Consider the following 17,615-nt stretch of genomic DNA (forward strand, 5'->3'; position numbering starts at 1 on the left):
GTGTGAAGCTGTAGTGTCCGGGTCTTATTAGGTCGTCCGGATTCCAAATTAAGGGTCTGGACGAACCACCTAAATGCTAGATTTAGGGGTGTCACAGGGGAGTAACCAGTAGGGGCCAATGGGTTCCTTACTTGGGGTGTCTACATCCACTATTATGCCACGCTCCTGTGGAAGTGGGCATAGCCCTCGCCCTGACTAGATAACTTCCACCATCTTCAAGATGGTGGGCACTGGAAAATGTGCTTTCCAGCACCTGAGGGGTGGAGTTGGCGAAGGAGGGCACACCTCCTGTTCTAACTTGGTTTTCCTGCCAAAAGTGGGGTTTTAAACCGGGGGCTGCATCTGCTGCAAGCAGCTGGGTTCGCATTACAAAGCGGCAAGCTCTTTAAGCTCCCCTCCAAAGCACTGTGCTCATCCTGATTTGACACCTCTGCCTAGAATGTGCTTTGTTTCTCGACCCAGGTGTCCAGAAACCGGTCTGGTGGTGGCAGACTGCCTAAAGCCAGTCAGAGACCACGCCAGGGTTGGTATGTTTTCGGGGGGCACCTCTGAGGTGCCCTCAGAGTACATGTTTTAATAAATCCAACTCTGGCATCAGTGCGGGTTTATCAAGAGGAGTTGTTTGATTCAGTGAAGCCATCATGGTGAAAGGGAACTAGTTTCCAGCCCATGTACTCTCCATGGCTTCCCTGACAACTTACAATATCAAGAATAGACCTAAATCCGGACCCCTTGGTCTCCCTAAGGGCAGCCTGGGCCGGTGACCTAAGGGTTCTCGATGATGAGGACGGGCAGGAGGTGCTCCAGAGCCCTAGAGCAGTGGCTATGCGTGTCAGATTCCGATTAGTGCAGCTCAAGATCCTGCATCGCGTCTACTATCCCCGCACCCACCTATATTCCTGGGGTTGCGCCATGTCTGCACAGTGTGTTCGGGGGTGCGTTGAGGAAGGTACTTTCATACACACGTTATGGGAATGTCCCGATGTTGCTGTATTCTGACGGAGGGTTACGGAAGTCATGTCGGATGTGGTGGGCGAGCCTATCCCATTGGACCCAAAGTGGCTTCTTCTCATGATCAGAAGCGAGGCAGATTGGTCCAGATGTGTGGGTATACGGTTGGCATTGGCAGCGGGGGTGGCAAAGCGTAACATTGCCTGAAACTGGGGGGCGCAGGCTCCCCCTCTGATTGAAGAATGGAAACGCGACCTTGACTGGTGTCAGAGAGCGGAGGAAACCGTGTATAAAAGTACGGTGTGTCAAGAAATGGGAACGGTTGTGGATGCCGTGGAGGAGTTAATGAGGGCTGGTGGGGACAGATCAGTGATTTGGGCTGGAATACCAAGGAAACCTGCTCCACCGGAGATTGTATTACTTGTGATTGCCGGTACATGGCAACTAATGTCCTCATGGTATTATATCAGTATGCTGTGGTCTCTCGAGTATTTGTTAATAAAAAGATTTAAAAAAAATAAAGACTTAAATATTTTAGGGACAGATCTACTCATGCAGATGTGCTCACACCTGAGATATAGTGCACCCTGCCTTATTGCTTGTAAGGCCTGCTACAGAGGTGACTTACCCATACCTTAGGCATTGCTGCTTGTCATGGTACACATGCAGTGTGCCATATCGACTTTGTCGTTTTTCTCTGCACCAAGGCATGCAGGTTGCTGTGGCAGTTTGCAAGAGCTTGGTGAGGGGTACTTGGGGGACCCTCTTCAGATCCCATGCCCTAGGTACCAGGGGGTGCCATTTACTAGGGACTTATGGGGAGGTCTGAAGTTACTAATTGAGGGATAGTTTTAGGTAAAGAACACTGGTACTTGGAACCTTGACAGCAGGTTCCCAGTACACTTCAGTCACACTTGCATCAACGGCCAGGCAATAACTGGGGGAGGGGGGGGGGTACTGCAACAAACCCACTGTCCCACAGTTGTTTTGTGCAATATTCCATTCTAATTGATTACCACTCCAAGGTCACGTGGGGTTACGCTGACATGTAGATGCTAGTGCAGCTTCTGTTAGATTACGAACCAAACATCAGTCCCAGTTATTTCCCAGGCTGCTTTCTGGAATATCAGTGGCTCATTGGATCTACAGACTTCCTTTCCTTGCAGCAAGCCATGATAAGATATGTTTCTAATGTGTTTAAAGCCTTAAACCTTGTTGTCTCTCTGCAATAAAGATTCTCATCTGCCTTCTAAAATGGCATTAGTCTATTTTTGAGTTTAGCATTATGCGGATTGGGTTAGTGAGATGAATCGGGAGGTCAAGAGGCCGCAACACTTTTTATTAATGGTGGATACAGTGCTTTAGATCTTGGCTACAGGCTTTGTGAAAGGTTTTTTTTTTTTTTTTTTGAGGTTTAAAGATCCCATAGTATGAATATCAACTTACCTTTTCCAAACTTTGTTAAACCCCATGATCACTATGGTCTACTTTACATGAAAGCTAGCTGTGATTTTGTTTGAGAGTAAAGAGTTGACGCCTCTCTAGCACTGTGCATACTGCGGGTCTATAAGACATGCACATCCTTGGTGTGTCTAAGCGTGTACTGACCGAGCATGCACAATGAATACGTGCCCGGGCGTGAAGAGAAGATAGGTGAAATCTACTGGCTTTGCTAGTGCTTGTTCATTTAGACGTGATTGACTAATGTTAAACTTCGTTGTATGTCTGATTTTTGTTATTAACGTGCTCTTGTGTTTTTATAAATAGGGATATCGCAAGTGCAATAAAGGAACTCCTGGATACAGTAAATAATGTATTTAAGAAGTATCAGTATCAGAACCGCAGGGTATGTATCAAAATGTTTTGTTTGAAAAACATGTTTTGTATGTTTCCAAATAAATGCTGATTCAATTATCTTTTATCCATAGTCCTCGTCGCTCAGTACATTTCAGGGTTAGTTAACTTCAATTTGGAGTGCAGTCCTACAGATAGTCCACAATTTGGATTATAATCTACTGGTATACACATTATTGTATAGTTTAACACTTGGATTTCCCCTTAACCACCCTTCGCCCCCAAAATGCTCACTTTTTGTATCAGTATTGTATTAGTTTACACATCACAAGCAGCATCTATTAAAGTTAAACACCCAAACTACACTTATCCACAGCAGCGCACATAAAAAGGATTGCGGAGTAGAATGTTCCATATAACCAACCACACCTGCTTTGTTTTTCCTTATTCCTTTTAGTACAGCTAGTGCAACAGTTAGTGAATTCATAGCCCATGCTACTGCTTTACGTGCCATATCTACACCCCCTGAAATTATGAGAAGTGCAAAATCAATTAGTTTCTTTGTGTGTTCTCTGGCATTAGGCCCATTTAGCAACCCTGAAAACTGTGTTGGTTTGCTTTTTCAGTCAGGTCTTGAATCCTCACTGAAACTGTCCTAGGAGGAGCTAATGACCATGCAATCACACACTAGATGGAAGTAAATTGACTCTGCATCATAGGCACTTAATTGTCATACACACTGAATAATTAAGAGCTGCCCGTACGACCCCAGAGCACTTTATGCATACAATCCATTTTAAAATTCTATGGGGTGTTAATGTTCATTTGATTTTTTGATGAAGAAACACACTGTGATAGCCTATTAGAGGCTCAGTTTCTTTTTTCTGGGGTAACACAATGACTGAATACCAATTTAAAACCTGCATTGAAGTAGTAGTGCTCAGAAATGGAAAAATATATCAAGAGGAAAAAAATAAATTCGCTAAATAGGCCTATATTGTACAGAGATGAAAAAAGGTACTGTCCTTTGAATATACATGAAGCTTCTCTCCCACAGAACACCCTACTGGCAGTTTGCCTACGAAAGCCAGTTCCCTTTTACAGTATGTATGCAAAGCTTCGCTTTCCAATACCCAACATTAAAAAAACAGGAAGGCGGGTGGGTTGTTTGACTTAAATGGAGATTCCTAAAATTCAGGCCCAGAACTACAAGTAATCTTTTGATTTGCATTCGAAGACCTTCATTGATAGTCAAGATAATCTTTATTCAGTTTTATATGATAGAACTATAAAAGCACACAGTAAATCTAGTAAAACATTACTCACAAAAAACAAGCTAAATAAGATAATGACCTAGGCTAGATGTAAAAAACAAGGTACACATGACCCCAAAATCACATGGACAATACCAAGTAAAAAATGATCGCTGTGGTTGACCTAAGCCTAACAGAAGATCTTAAAAAGCTAAGCACATAAACTGTGCTATCCATAAGCATTTGTAAATAGATAAAAGCGGGACGCACTTGCCTAAAATTAGCCCTATTCATGATCGGGACTAAAAATGTCTTTCTAGGTGAGTCATAAAAACTACAATACATCAAAAAATGGAGCATGTCCTGTGGGGATTTTCCATCACAACCACAGGATGACCGACTCAGACCCTTGACTGCCCCCTTGGGTGGGCAAGAAGGATGTGGAAGAGGTCAAACTAAAACCTGGTCAGTAAGAATCGATCATAAGAATTAACTAGCCCTAATAGGTATGGTTCCATCGTCAGTGTGGTTTATAACATCATTGGTAGTCATAAAAACTGAATAGAATAGCAAGCTTATCGAAACTTTAAATACGGCAGATGGCAGCAGAAAAAGAATAATCTATTTAAAAAGATTTTTTAATGTTTCTTTGATCATCCTAGCATCAGCCTGTGCAACAGAATCTAAACCATATTTAGTAAATGTGTGAAATTACTTCCAAGTAGTTTCTTTACAAATGTCCGCAAAGGCATATTTCTGAGGCATGCTGTAGTAGCTACTTTTCCTCTGCTCAAGAGCACTCTAGGTTTGATAACATAGTTTGATACAGGACACGTAATAAGATCATTTTGCCAATGTTAAATAATCTATTGGGATAATTATTTAAAAGTGGCAAAATTGTCTTATTACATGATAAATAACTTGTATGTGTTTTTTTACAGAATCTTTTGTTTCATCCAAGTAAAATCGTAATACCCATCATCTAAAGAATGCAGAGTCCTTTCTGCAGGTGTTAAAAGGTTCGAAAGAATTTAGGAAGAGGTAACGGTTTGATTGGTATCAAAATCCAAAACCCCTTTAGGAAGAAACAATGGTTGAGTTCGGAAAGTTCCTATTCATAAACTTTTTCATCTGTTAAAATTTCAATCAGAAAGGATTCTATGTTTACAAAAGGCAAGCATGACTGCAGCTTTTAAATTCCTGTTATTGTATTCACTGCAGTGGCAAGTTCCAATTTTAAAGAAATACCAACATTTCACCTCTTCAGAACTTTTGTCAGAGTATTTTCTTTAAACTTTAGACAGTCAAAGGCATTTTATGTAGGTTGTGTGTCTCTTAAACCTTTCATGATGAAGAAAACAAACCTAGGTTAGGAAAAGCTTGCTAGTGACAGTACCTCCACGTGCCCCAAGGAGCCATTTAAAATTACAAATGTAGATCCCATTGATAGTCAGACACAAATCTACCGCCTCTATGAAGAAAGAAGACTTGATGTGCTTTATATGCAGGTTTTAAAGTCTTTCTAGAGCTTGATTGGTGGTATGTTATGGGCTCAATGTAAATCATTAACATTTTAGCCATTTGACTAGTGAGCTACCTTCAAAGTGTCATAAAGGCCTAAACTTGACATAGTGGCCCTGGAAGACCTAGCACCAAATTTTAAGATATCAACATCAAAGCTATTGCTCTTCAAGAGGGGGTGAAACATAATTTTTTAAGACTGAAAGAGTTCAGCATTTGGTCAATAATCTTTCATATTAGTTCAGGGAAGTCACAAGGAGTCATAGCAGTCTGGAAATTAAGGGTTGCAATAGAGAAAAGGCCAACCTTTTAAAATAAACTTTTGTGAGGACTGGAAAAAATGCGGTATTTAACAGACTTGTATATTACTCATCTAGGCCTAAAAATCTTGTCTATGTTATTGCTACTGGCGGCACACTTGATAAAACTAAAAGTCCCTCAGATCGGCCTCACATTTACATCTTTCAAGCTAAAAACTTAAGCAAAGAAAGGTGGTCAGTGTGTGTTGAATTGAAATGTGAATGGCTCAGAACACGCAGCAAATAGAGAATACAGCTCACCAGTTCTCTATTCCTAATTCGTACCTATGGGAAGCAAAGGTCACAGACTGAAAAGCAATGCACTTTTCAAGACCCGTAAATGCTAGGCGTCTGTGGTGCACATGAAAAATTAGATAGTGTGCCAGAAGCAATTCTGCATTCCACGTTGTGCTGGTGCTTTGAAAAGATGAATAACTCAAATCACTCCAGATTAATGTTCCGCCTTCCAACTCTCTTCTGTTCCCATCAAGAGTCGCCAAACAGAAACAAGTCACATCTTCCCTCCTCCACCCCCAACCCTCTTTAGTTGCAGGCAAAATAAATACAACAGAGGCAGTGCTGGACCCAATCCGACACCCAGGATGACTAAAAAGCTCGGTTTTTGGAGACTGCTCACGTTGCACAGAGGACTGGAGAAAAACTCGCTGCACAGACTCGAGCTGAACTTGCAGTAGCGTTACTCTGCGCTGTGTGTCTCATTCAGCAAATCTCGTTTGCTCCCCATCCTGAGTGCTCCCCCTTGTTTCCAGCACCATCACTAACTTCTGCGTCTACTACTGCCGCCCGTCCCCAACTAGTCACAATAGGGTGGGGTCAGTGAGGCTTGCTGATCCACCCAATGCTGTGACGAGCTGGGAAAGGTAAAGCCTCGCTGACTGACACACACTCTTGGGAATCACAGGCTGCAGCCTGAAGCGCACAAGATGCAGTCAGTCAGCGAGGGTGGGATACGTTACGCAGGAGTAAGGAGTGGCACTACATTCTGCCCGGCAATTCAAACTAGTGCTAAAGTCACCCCATCCCCGAAAAACCTGCAATATGGTACATGCACAGTAAGTGCATGTGCCTGTCTGCTGCGACAGCCTGATCCTCGCACAGAGCGAGGGTTAGAAAGTGTGCTGGATGATTGTTTTTGCAGTAGGTAGGAGCCATTTAATTAATTACAAAAATAATGGAGGAAAAAAGAAGGTAGGGGTTTTTCCCCCACTCCTATTAAGAAACCGCACCTGAGCCCTGTAAAGAAATCCACTTGTCACACCTACCATATAAATCCACTAGATGGGCTTGCATAGATGCATTACTTCAGTCCCCAAAGTAGACTTGCCCTACACAGCCTCTTGGATCCCTGCCCTCTATTAGTAAGCAGCCTTGCAAATCCTCCTAGAGCATTTTATCTACTAAACAGTTTTCTTGCCATAGGCATAAACCACTTACCTTTTACTCCCTGATTTTTGAGTCCATATCTCTTCCACTGACTCAGCGGATCCGTCATATTTTCATGCTTTCCTCACAACATAGGCTTAATACATTTTTTGTTAACATACAGGACTTTGTTTACAAATGGGTCCACCCTATATAAAGAGAAGGAACACGGACAAACGGACACAAACTTCCCCTCCTTTCATTACCCCCTCCTCCACTCCCACCACAGGCTGCATGTATCTTTATTTCACCTCAACACCAAAATCCCCATCGCTGCGCTTTTCAAGAGCAGCAACTCCATTGAATTCAACTCTTTAACCACAGACGTCTCACTTCAATTTACCCAGTGGTATTTGTTCTAATTTATTAGAAGGGCTGTCATCTGCCCCTTTACCGTAACCAGTCCACTTTGCTTCCTGCCCTCCAGCAGCGCTGCAACCTGCCCCCACGGTATCACCAGTCACGGAGGTCTGTTGTAAAGATCTACGCAGGTCTAGTCAGGGAAATGTAGCAGCTTGTGTGTCCTGTGCAGGGATGACAAGATGATACAACATTTTAAAATGGAAGCCAAAGTATCTATTCTAAACTCTCATTGAAGAACACACACTTGCAAAAAAGATTGTTAAGAATCAACAATGTTAGTTGGGTGTAAACTGAGTGCCATTGGAAAATAAACGGGGCAACCGGTTCAGACAAGCCAAGTTTTAACAGGGGGTATGTGGCCCAATGGCTACAGCAGCTGTCCACACATGTGAAAGCAGGTTAAAATTCAGCCTTGGCTCATCAGCCTGGGAGCAGGTGAGTCCTCATAGCTCTCAACCTGCTTATGGTTACCATATTTAATAATGAAAATTAGCACTCACGTTGTGTTCAGCATGCTATTTGAAATAATTTATTTTGAAATAACTGACAGCAAGCTTTCAACTACACCGGACTACAGGCCAGGTACCTGGAGCGACGAGGAAGTTTTGCGACCAAAACCTCGACGTTCGGCGAAGGATGCGCTTGCAGGGGGCACCCTGAGCGCGGGATGGACAAAACACCGTTCAAGTTTTGCACCAATTGCCACCACAGGTATGCCCAGAAGGATCAGCATCCAGTTTGCAACCTCTGCCTGCCGCTCGACCACAGCAGCGAAGACTGCAACGCCTGCTCGGCGTTTACACCGAAGACCCTCCGAGTAAGGGAGAGGCAGAGAAGGGCGAACACAACATGCAGGGCCAGGGCCCACCTCCATTGCTCCGAGACTTGGGTCTCTCCAGTGGAGAGGAGGACAACATCGCCGAAGGACCAGAAGAGGTCGTCAAGGTCCATAAGAAGACGTCGAAGGAGGTAAGGGAGTCGTCGACCCCTAAACACTCAGGTGACACTCGAAAGGGTGAAGCAAAAGCCCAGAGCGACACTCACAGAAGTGAAGCGAAGTCCTCGAAGGGAGCTCTGCCGTTGAAATACTTGACGAAAGCAACAGCTACCAGGGACAGTCAACCGAGCGGATCCCAAAAAGGACTCCCAATCGGCAAAAGCCCTCGAGAAACAGTTTGTCGAAGGTTGACCTCGAAAAGGACACCTCGGCACCAAGAAAAGAAGGGCACACTTCGTCGTCGACGGCCACGAAGAGAAGCGCTCCAGCCCTCGACTCCGAACACGCCGCCGAGATGGAGAGGAAGAAGAGGAGGCTCGAGGCCGAAATGGCGAGCATCCTTCAACGGAAAAAGGACTTCGACGAGAAGATGAGCCAGTACACCATCCCGCCGAAACCCGCGGTCAAAAGACTACAAAGACGTGGAACCGCCGAAAACCCCCGAACCAGTCGAGGAAATCGGGGACGAAGGCTACTATTTCGAGGGAGAAGGCGACGAAGACCTTCAATCCTACCGGTACTAAACACCCTCGGAGGCGCAAGACTTGGATTGGCAAGATCTCGACACAGAATCGCCGGAAGAAGGGGTAGACACGTACCCTTCGAGGCCCTCTCCGCCAGACGACATAGGGGTCTAGAACATGGTCGTGCAGAAGGCTGCACAGACTTATGGGGTGAAAATGGAGGAAGAGAAACCAAAATCATGTTTCCTCCTGGAAACGCTACTGCCACAACAAACTAAGAGCCAATTCCTGCCCATGCTCACTAGTGTGCTGGATCAAGAAAGAGAGGCCTTTATGGCGCCTGCAACATGCAAAGCTGTGACCCCTAGGACTGAGAAGAAATACAAACATTCTTCATAGGACTCTGCATACATCCAAGGTTCAGTGCCAGCCAACTCCATTATTTCAGCAACGGCTAGGAAGAGGGCCAATGTACCCACTAATGCTGAGCCACCTCCAGACAAGGAGAGTAGGAGTATGGATCTCACAGGGAGGAAAGTGGAGAGAAATGCAGAAATCCACTGGCGCATCGCTAACTCAAACGCCCTGATCAACAGGCACGCTTACCAACACTGGGATGAAGTTGGACAGCTCCTAAAACATCTACCAGAATAGTACCAGCAAAGAGCAACTCACCTGGTAGAAGAGGGGAAAAGCATGGCGAATACATGCCTAAAATCGGCATTGGATGCGCCAGAAACATCAAGCAGGCTAATGATGATAGGAGTGACTGAGAGAAGACATGCATGGCTCAGAATTTCAGGATTCAAGCCAGAGGTGCAAAGCAACATCCTAAACACACCTTTTAACGGAGAGCAACTGTTTGGCACGCCAGCCGAAGACAAATTGACACAGCTTAAGGACAACGAAATGGCAAGATCCATATGGGGCGTTGCAGTTCAGGGGAATGAGAAGGGGCACACCCACGAGAAGACCGGGCGGTATGGGAGGCAACGCGCCCTCCACATTGAACCAAACGTTCAAGCAAGGCTACCAAGGGAACAACCAAGGCCAGTAACAGCAGGGACAGCAGCAGCAGAGCTGGCAGTACCAGCCCCGGGGACAGTCCTTTTGAGGGCGCGGAAACGGACGAGGACAAACACGGAGAGGAGGACAACAGCCCTCAACCAAGTGACTTCATCAAAGAAAATGCCCCCACCCTAGCAACACCTCGGGGTGGGCGGAAGGACATGAAGGGAAACTCCAGCCAAACGTTCAACGACAAACCACACCTCGAACACTCCACACCGGTAGGGGGAAGAATACAAGACTTCATCCAGGAATGGAGAAAGGTCACATCGGACAAATGGATACTAAACATCATACAATACGGATACTGTATAGAGTTAGAAAGACCGCCTCCGAACAGAAAACCAAGAAACAGGACACACTCTGCAAAGCAACTCTCGCTCTTGCAGCTAGAAGCACAAGAACTGCTCAGCAAGGAGGCAATAGAGGTGGTACCAAGGGAACAAAGGAACAAAGGGGTTTACTCGACTTACTTCCTGGTGCCACTGGTGGACGAGACACTAAGACCTATCCTAGATCTAAGGATCCTGAACATATTCATAAGAACACAAAGGTTCAAGATGACTTCCCTACAAGAGGTAATACCACAAATACAACAAGGAGACTTCATGGCTACTATAGATTTAAAGGACGCATACTTACCCATCCCCATCAACCACAAACACAAGCGCCTGCAGAGGTTTGTGATCAATCAAAGCCACTACCAGTTCACAGTACTGGTATTCAGCCTCAAATCCGCACCAAGGGTGTTTACAAAATGCCTAGCAGCTGTCGCAGCACACCTACGAAGGCAAGGGATACATGTATACCCCTATCTTGACTGGCTCGTAAAGGCAAGTTCGTACGGCCAATGCAGACTACACATCCAGCAGGTCATACTAACACTGACAAGACTGGGTTTCTCGATCCATTGGGAGAAATCGTCAACAGAACCAGAACAGATCAAGATATTCTTAGGGGCAGAGATCGACACCATTCAGGCCAAAGTGTTCCCCAGTAGCAAGAGAACATTGGCAATACTGAAGGAAACCCGTCATTACCGCAAGGGGCAAGTTCTGACAGTGAGGACGGCGAGTAAACTGATGGGAATGATGGCGTCATGCATCCACCTAGTTCCAAATATTCGACTACACAGGAGACCATTCCAGGAATGGCTCCAGCAGCAATGGTCACAGGGAGTTGGGAAGATCTTGTGGTTGTCACGCACGCAGTGCATCAGGAAATAGTGTGGTGGAAAAGGGAAAACTTATCACTGGGGAAGCCATTCACACAACCAACTCCAACAGTGACCATCACAACGGACGCCTCCCAGCTGGGGTGGGGGCGCACACATGAACAAGCCCAAGGTGAGGGGTCTATGGTCACAGCAAGATGCGGTCAGACACATCAACTACCTGGAACTAAAGACTGTATTCCTAGCCTTAAAAACCTTTCAGAAAGAGCTCTACGGGAACAGGGTGTTGGTTTAAACAGACAACACAACCACCATGTTCTACATCAACAAACAAGGAGGAACTCAATCAGTACCATTATCGGGGCTAGCACAGGAAATTTGGAGATGGGTCATCCCACTGAAAATAGACCTACTAGCAATACATCTCCCAGGAAAGGAAAATGTGGAAGCAGGCCGGCTCAGCAGACAGACGTCTGCTTCCCACGAATGGGAGCTCAACCAGCAGGAAATAGAAAAGCTTTTCCAGAAATGGGGTACTCCAGAATGCAAAATGCCAACAGTTCGCATCCAGACAACCAGACCACCGGTCCCAATGGAATGCGCTATGGATACATTGGTCAAAGAGCTTTTACGCTTTCCCCCCGATACCACTGATACACAGGGTACTCAGCAAATACAGTATCCGCAACATGACACTGATACTGATAGCACCTCAGTGGGCCAGACAGTCCTGGTTCTCGCAGATAGTGGAAATGGCACAAGAACCAGCACACAGGTTCCCAAGAACTATGGCAGTACTCCGGGAGGCAAGGAGGCCTACCACAAGAAAGTGCTACATAGCAAAATAGAAGAGGTACTCCCAATGGTGTATCAAGGAGAAACAACGGAAGGTCACAAGGGAATCAACAGTACTAAAGTACTTAATGCACCTGCTACAAAGCGGATTAAGCTACACATCCCTGAGGCTGTACTTGGCTGCGGTGGTGGCCTACACAAGAGGTGAAACTGGGAAAAGTTTCTTCACCTCTCAAGTGGTGAAGAGATTCTTGGAAGGGGCCAAGAGAATCGCCCCCCCCAAAAAAAAGATACCAGCATGGAACCTCAACGTAGTGCTAACTGAGTTGATGAAGGCACCCTTTGAACCTATTCACAAGGCTACACTGCACATGCTCACGCTAAAGACTGCCTTCTTAGTGGCGATCACGTCACTACGAAGAGTAAGTGAGTTGCAAGCGCTCACACTGCAAGAGCCCTACTTACAAATGCACAAGGACAGGATTGTAATGAGGACGGACCCACACTTCATGCCAAAGGTGGTGTCTCAGTTCCCTATTAACCAAGTCTTTTCGAAAAATCGACCACAAACACAGAAAGGGCTCTACACACTAGACGCCAGAAGAGCTGTAATGCACTATATAGAGAGAACAAAGGAATGCAGGAAAACAAAACAGTTTTTTGTCTCCTTCGCAAGCAGTTTACTGGGACGACCAATCACCAAGAATACCATTGCACGATGGATTGCGCAGACAATTCAACTCTGCCACAAGCAGGCAGGACAACAACAGTTACAAGGAGCAGCTCAGGCTCCCTTTACAAGGAAAGGAGCAACAATTGCTTTTCTAGCAAACGCACCTATCCAAGACATTTGCCAAGCCGCAACATGGTCTTCGGTGCATACATTCACAAAGCACTACTGTGTGGATATTCAAATGAACAAAAGTGCAAGTGGGACAGAAGGTCTTACAACACATTCAGTAACCAGTGCTCATCTTCCATCCAGCCACCACAATAAGGACAAACCACTACAAAGTCTATGCACAGCATAGTGAATCCAGAAAGATTCACGCTGCAAAACGTATAGTTTCTTACCTGTCGGTGTAGTTTTGCAGCTTGAAGACTTTCTGGATTCACTAGCGAACCCACCCTCCTCCACCAGAAAGATGACAGGAGGTAAAGGGTTAATGATAAACAGGACTTTACAAAATAACAGAAAACAGGATTAACACAAGAAGAGAAAAAATCCGTAGATGGCGACGAAAGGTGGGAGCTTCCGCAGGAAGCGCGCCAACGTCACAAAGGACACTAAATGGTGGGACGTCGCCATCCACCTGGGCCACGATAGAAAAAAAAGGAGAAAATACTACGATTCCGGACCCAAACACAAGATGGCGGAATAATGCACAGCATAGTGAATCCAGAAAGTCTTCAAGCTGCAAACCTACACTGACAGGTAAACTATACGTTTTGCAGGCACAGCCTTAAACACACAGAGGGAGTTTTTAATGTGCAGGCATCTCCCCACCTTCATGCAAACTCAAACCTGAACCGCAAGCAATAGAAAGTGCTATGGCTGTCCTCCTCAAGCTGTGAGAAACAGACTTCATATTCACCAACTTGATCTTGCATTAAAGGTAAGTTAAAGAGGCCTATCATGTACATGATGTGCTCTACACTTGACTTCATTAAATTTAGTCGCTAAACACATTGATCAAGCACATAAGTAGAATTATAGTATCCTCTGCTTCATGCTGTTTACATCACCACCTCTGTTTTTTCTTTAAAGGCCCTAGTGCTGCAGTTGCTCCAGCGTATATCGCAACAATGGTTGGACAAGCCGGCAATTCTTTTTACTTGACTCCCATGGGCATCCAGTGAAATAGTGGACTTAAAGACAGCCTGTTTCCTTAATGGAATGTAGCTTTATTTGAATCTTTTTAGAAAAACCTGTGTTCCACGTCCAATCTGGAAGTGAGCCTATTGTATTTTTTTCAAACCTTACTCAAAGCCAACATGCCCATGTATCTGATAGGTCTAAAATAAAATGTCTTGAAAACAGATTCCCCAGTTGAGGTGGGCGAAATTCCCACATAGTGCACAATAAGTGGGAAATCCTCCCGTTTTTTTCCTGGCTCGTGGAAGAGAATTTGGGCTGCCCCAGTGCTCTGACGAGTGGGTGCAGAAATGTATTTAACTTAACGCTAAGTGCATTTCATTAAAAATTTCCTGGACCCCAGGCAGTGCACTTCAATGCAACTCTCCTAGCTGGGGAGGTCTGTGAGCCACGCCAGCCAGCCGTGGCCTCCTGGTGCTTTAGCAGGCAAGCACCACCCGCTTTTCCCAAAGATATCTATGCTATTCTAGACCTTCCTAAGGCTTTTGTTGTTGGCTAAACCGGTTTTGCTTAGGCTGTTGTGAAAGCACAAGATGTTTCATTGTTCACTCATGTGGTGAAAGGGTCCTAGGAGTTTGGCCTGAATGGAAGTGTCTAGTAAGCCCGATATTATATTTTGAAGTAATTTGTGATTTTCCCTCTGAATACCCCTTATCCATTCAGTTTGATATCTTTGAGTTGCGTGTTCATGTCTGCCTTGATCACCAAGAATTCTCCTTAGTGTTGCTGAGAGGTTACAACTCCTTTCTCAGTTTGATTTATCCTAGCCTTCCCAAAAACCCAGATTAGTGAATTTCATTCAATGTACCTCTTGCTATATGTAGATCGCGCGATCCCATATGATCTTCTGCATCTTCAGAACCTGATAAATTCTGACTCCAGTTTGACTAGTTTGATGAAACACTAAGGCGTTGAAGAGAGCCCAAAGGGGAGGTTAACATTTCCCATGGCTGTTAATTCAGAATTTGCTAGAGGAACCTTCTTGCAATTGTTGAATAGAATCCAATTAATACCAGTATGGTATATATGTCTGTTAACTTTGCTGTTTTTAGTGTCTACCAGGGCATTTATAATTCATGAAAAATATATTCAATCTGGTCAAAGAGACTACACTATATAAGAACATGTAAAAATCTATTTATTTTATTCTTTTTCTAGTAGTGTGGCCAGCAAGTAAATAAATTGTCAGTTATTCATTATCCACCTATAGTTTTTGCTTCTTTAATCTAAATTTCTAATGTTTCAAAGATACTTGACTAATCCTGGAAAAGCATTAATTTGAGAGAATCAATCTGTTGATAATTTATCATTTACTGTGAACAGTTGAGGCTTTCTTGGCTCCTTTAAAGTGTGGTGATTTTTTTTTTCTTTCACTTTCCTGCAACGATTTGTTTAGGGTAGTTTCTGATGAATGCCTGTAACTGCAGATTCCTCAACTTTTGAATATTCCCCAAGCGTCAGACTGGATCCGGAAAATATTTAGCAGTACCCTTGCGCACCAATAGATGGGGGTCATAAAGGTCCTCATTGATCTCGCTACATAAGGAACTGATGTGTAGAGCTGCATACCCATGTGCACCGCCAGTTCCTTTTTTCCACACCACCAGACTTGGTTACAGACTAGTTTCACAAAATGTATTTAACATAATCTGTGCAAGGAAAATGTCACTCCAAAACCACAGGGTTCAAACCTTACAGAGACGGTCAAAAGCAAATGTCTTTGACAGATACCCACAAGGTTTGTCTGATGTGCTTGGGGTCGAAGACCTGTAGCGACTGTGCCTTGATGAATCTGAAGGCCATTAGGGACTGTGTGGCGAAGCAGTACCTCACTAATTACCGCAAGACTCCGCACCATGACTGGTCAAAGTCTAAGGAAAGGTCGTTTTTTCTGGTGAGTCAAAAAAAGAACAAGACTAACTGTCACTCTGCCACTTCCTGCTAGTCTTGAACTCCTGAGAAGGGGGGGAGTGTTTTAACTATGTCTCCCTGCTAAGCTTCCAAACTCTATCGTCTTCAGAGCAGATCCCGACTCTCATCTCATTGTAACCTAAGTTTCTCCAGTATTGGATCTTTCATAGATTCACATGCTTGAATCATTCCTCTGTCGTCGAAGTGGGAGTCCACAGGTCGCAGGCAGGAATGCCTTAAACAGCCTTCAGACCTGAAGTTCAGTAAACTTCTAGACCTACCTTTTGACAGAGGGGCATTATTTTGAAGACACATTGAGGTGTTGCAAGCCATAAAAACAAACACGAGCATTGCTAAATCATTGGGATCACTACAAATTAGGCAAATGCTTTTTCGTAATGTATGTTCTTATTATCTGAAAGAAACACGTTAGTTAGATTCCTCACATTAGAATATCCCCAGGCGTCAGGCTGGATCCGGAGAGATTTTTCGTCAGCAATACCCCTTGCGCGTCGCTAGGCGTCGTCTGCGTCTCCGCGTCCGTCGTCGTCGTTCTCGTGCGCCGGAATGACGTCGTCGGAGTACTTCGACACCGCCCTCGCGCGCTGACGTCAGTTCTTCTTTTTTCCGCGCCAGACAGCGCCGATCCGGGAAGAGCTTACCCTTTAGTCAATTTTTTACAAACATTTTTTGACTCTTTTTGGTCTTTGTCAACTCGACTCTGGTGCTGGTAGGATGCCTGGATTTAAGGCCTGTGACGCCTGTCATCGCCTGATGTCGGTGACAGATCGCCGGTACCTTTACTGCCTGAGGGCCGACCACGACGCGGAGTCGTGCCCCGACTGTCAGGCCTTGACCTCGAAGGCTAGGCGGGAGCGGTCCCGTAAGCTTCTCGAGCTTCGGCACTCTGCTCCGCGCCGGGTGGGAGGAGGTCCAAGGACCGGTCGCGGAGCCGCAGTCGTCATCATCGCTTGTCCGGCTCGAAGTCTTCGGGTAAGTTGAAGCGATCCAAGAAGTCCAGGAGGCGACACCGCTCTTCGGACTCCCCTCGCCGGTTGCGCGACTCGGCCGAGGGTCAGGGTGGTCCCACCCCAGCGGCTCCACCGGAGCCGCGTCCGTCTCCATACCCGCCGGTCCCTGGGACTGACGCGACTCCGGTGGAGGTCAGTGCCTTCCTCTCGGCCATGAGGGGCCTGGCTCCGCCGTCGACGCCTGCCGGTGCACCTTCGGGCCCCGCGGGCTCGACTGGGTGACCTCGCGTGCCGGCGGCTCCGGCCCCGTCGACGACTTCGGTCCCGGTGCCGCAGGTCGCCGAGAGATCCAGGCCTGGATCTCTGTCGGCGCCGGTCGACCTCACGCCTCCTCCGCCGGCGCCGACACCGGTTCCACCTCCGGTGCCGTCTCCGGACGACGCCGTTTCCCGGTTTAGTCCCTGTCCGGACACGGCGCCGCAACAGACGCCGATGGATGAACGTTTCATCTACCGTCCGGCTCCGATCGTTCCTCCTGTTTATCAGGAATCTGATGACTGGGGCGACTGGGAGGGGTCTGAGGACCCTATGGCCCTCCAGGGTCAACTTGCACAGGACTGGGCAGACGAACTGGGGGATGCCAGTGGTCTGGACACTTCGCCGGACGCTGGCTTCATCTCTCCTCCGACTGTGGCTTCGGAGGAAGGTGCAGCTTTTTCCATGGTGCTGCGCAAG

At 46.0% G+C, this 17,615-nt stretch overlaps 1 protein-coding gene across 5 annotated transcripts in view; it reads left to right on the forward strand.

Moving 5' to 3' along the window:
• Nucleotides 1–17,615, forward strand: part of PDCD10 (programmed cell death 10) — a 145,924-nt gene that overhangs the window by 76,023 nt on the left and 52,286 nt on the right. For all 5 annotated transcript variants that reach the window (XM_085635175.1, XM_085635178.1, XM_085635176.1 and 2 more), the window contains one exon: nucleotides 2,719–2,797. In XM_085635175.1, coding sequence (XP_085491301.1) covers nucleotides 2,719–2,797 — 79 coding nt within the window. The remainder of the gene's footprint in view (nucleotides 1–2,718; nucleotides 2,798–17,615) is intronic.

Source organism: Triturus cristatus, chromosome 11 (assembly GCF_964204655.1).
Source record: "Triturus cristatus chromosome 11, aTriCri1.1, whole genome shotgun sequence".
Taxonomy (NCBI): domain Eukaryota; kingdom Metazoa; phylum Chordata; class Amphibia; order Caudata; family Salamandridae; genus Triturus; species Triturus cristatus.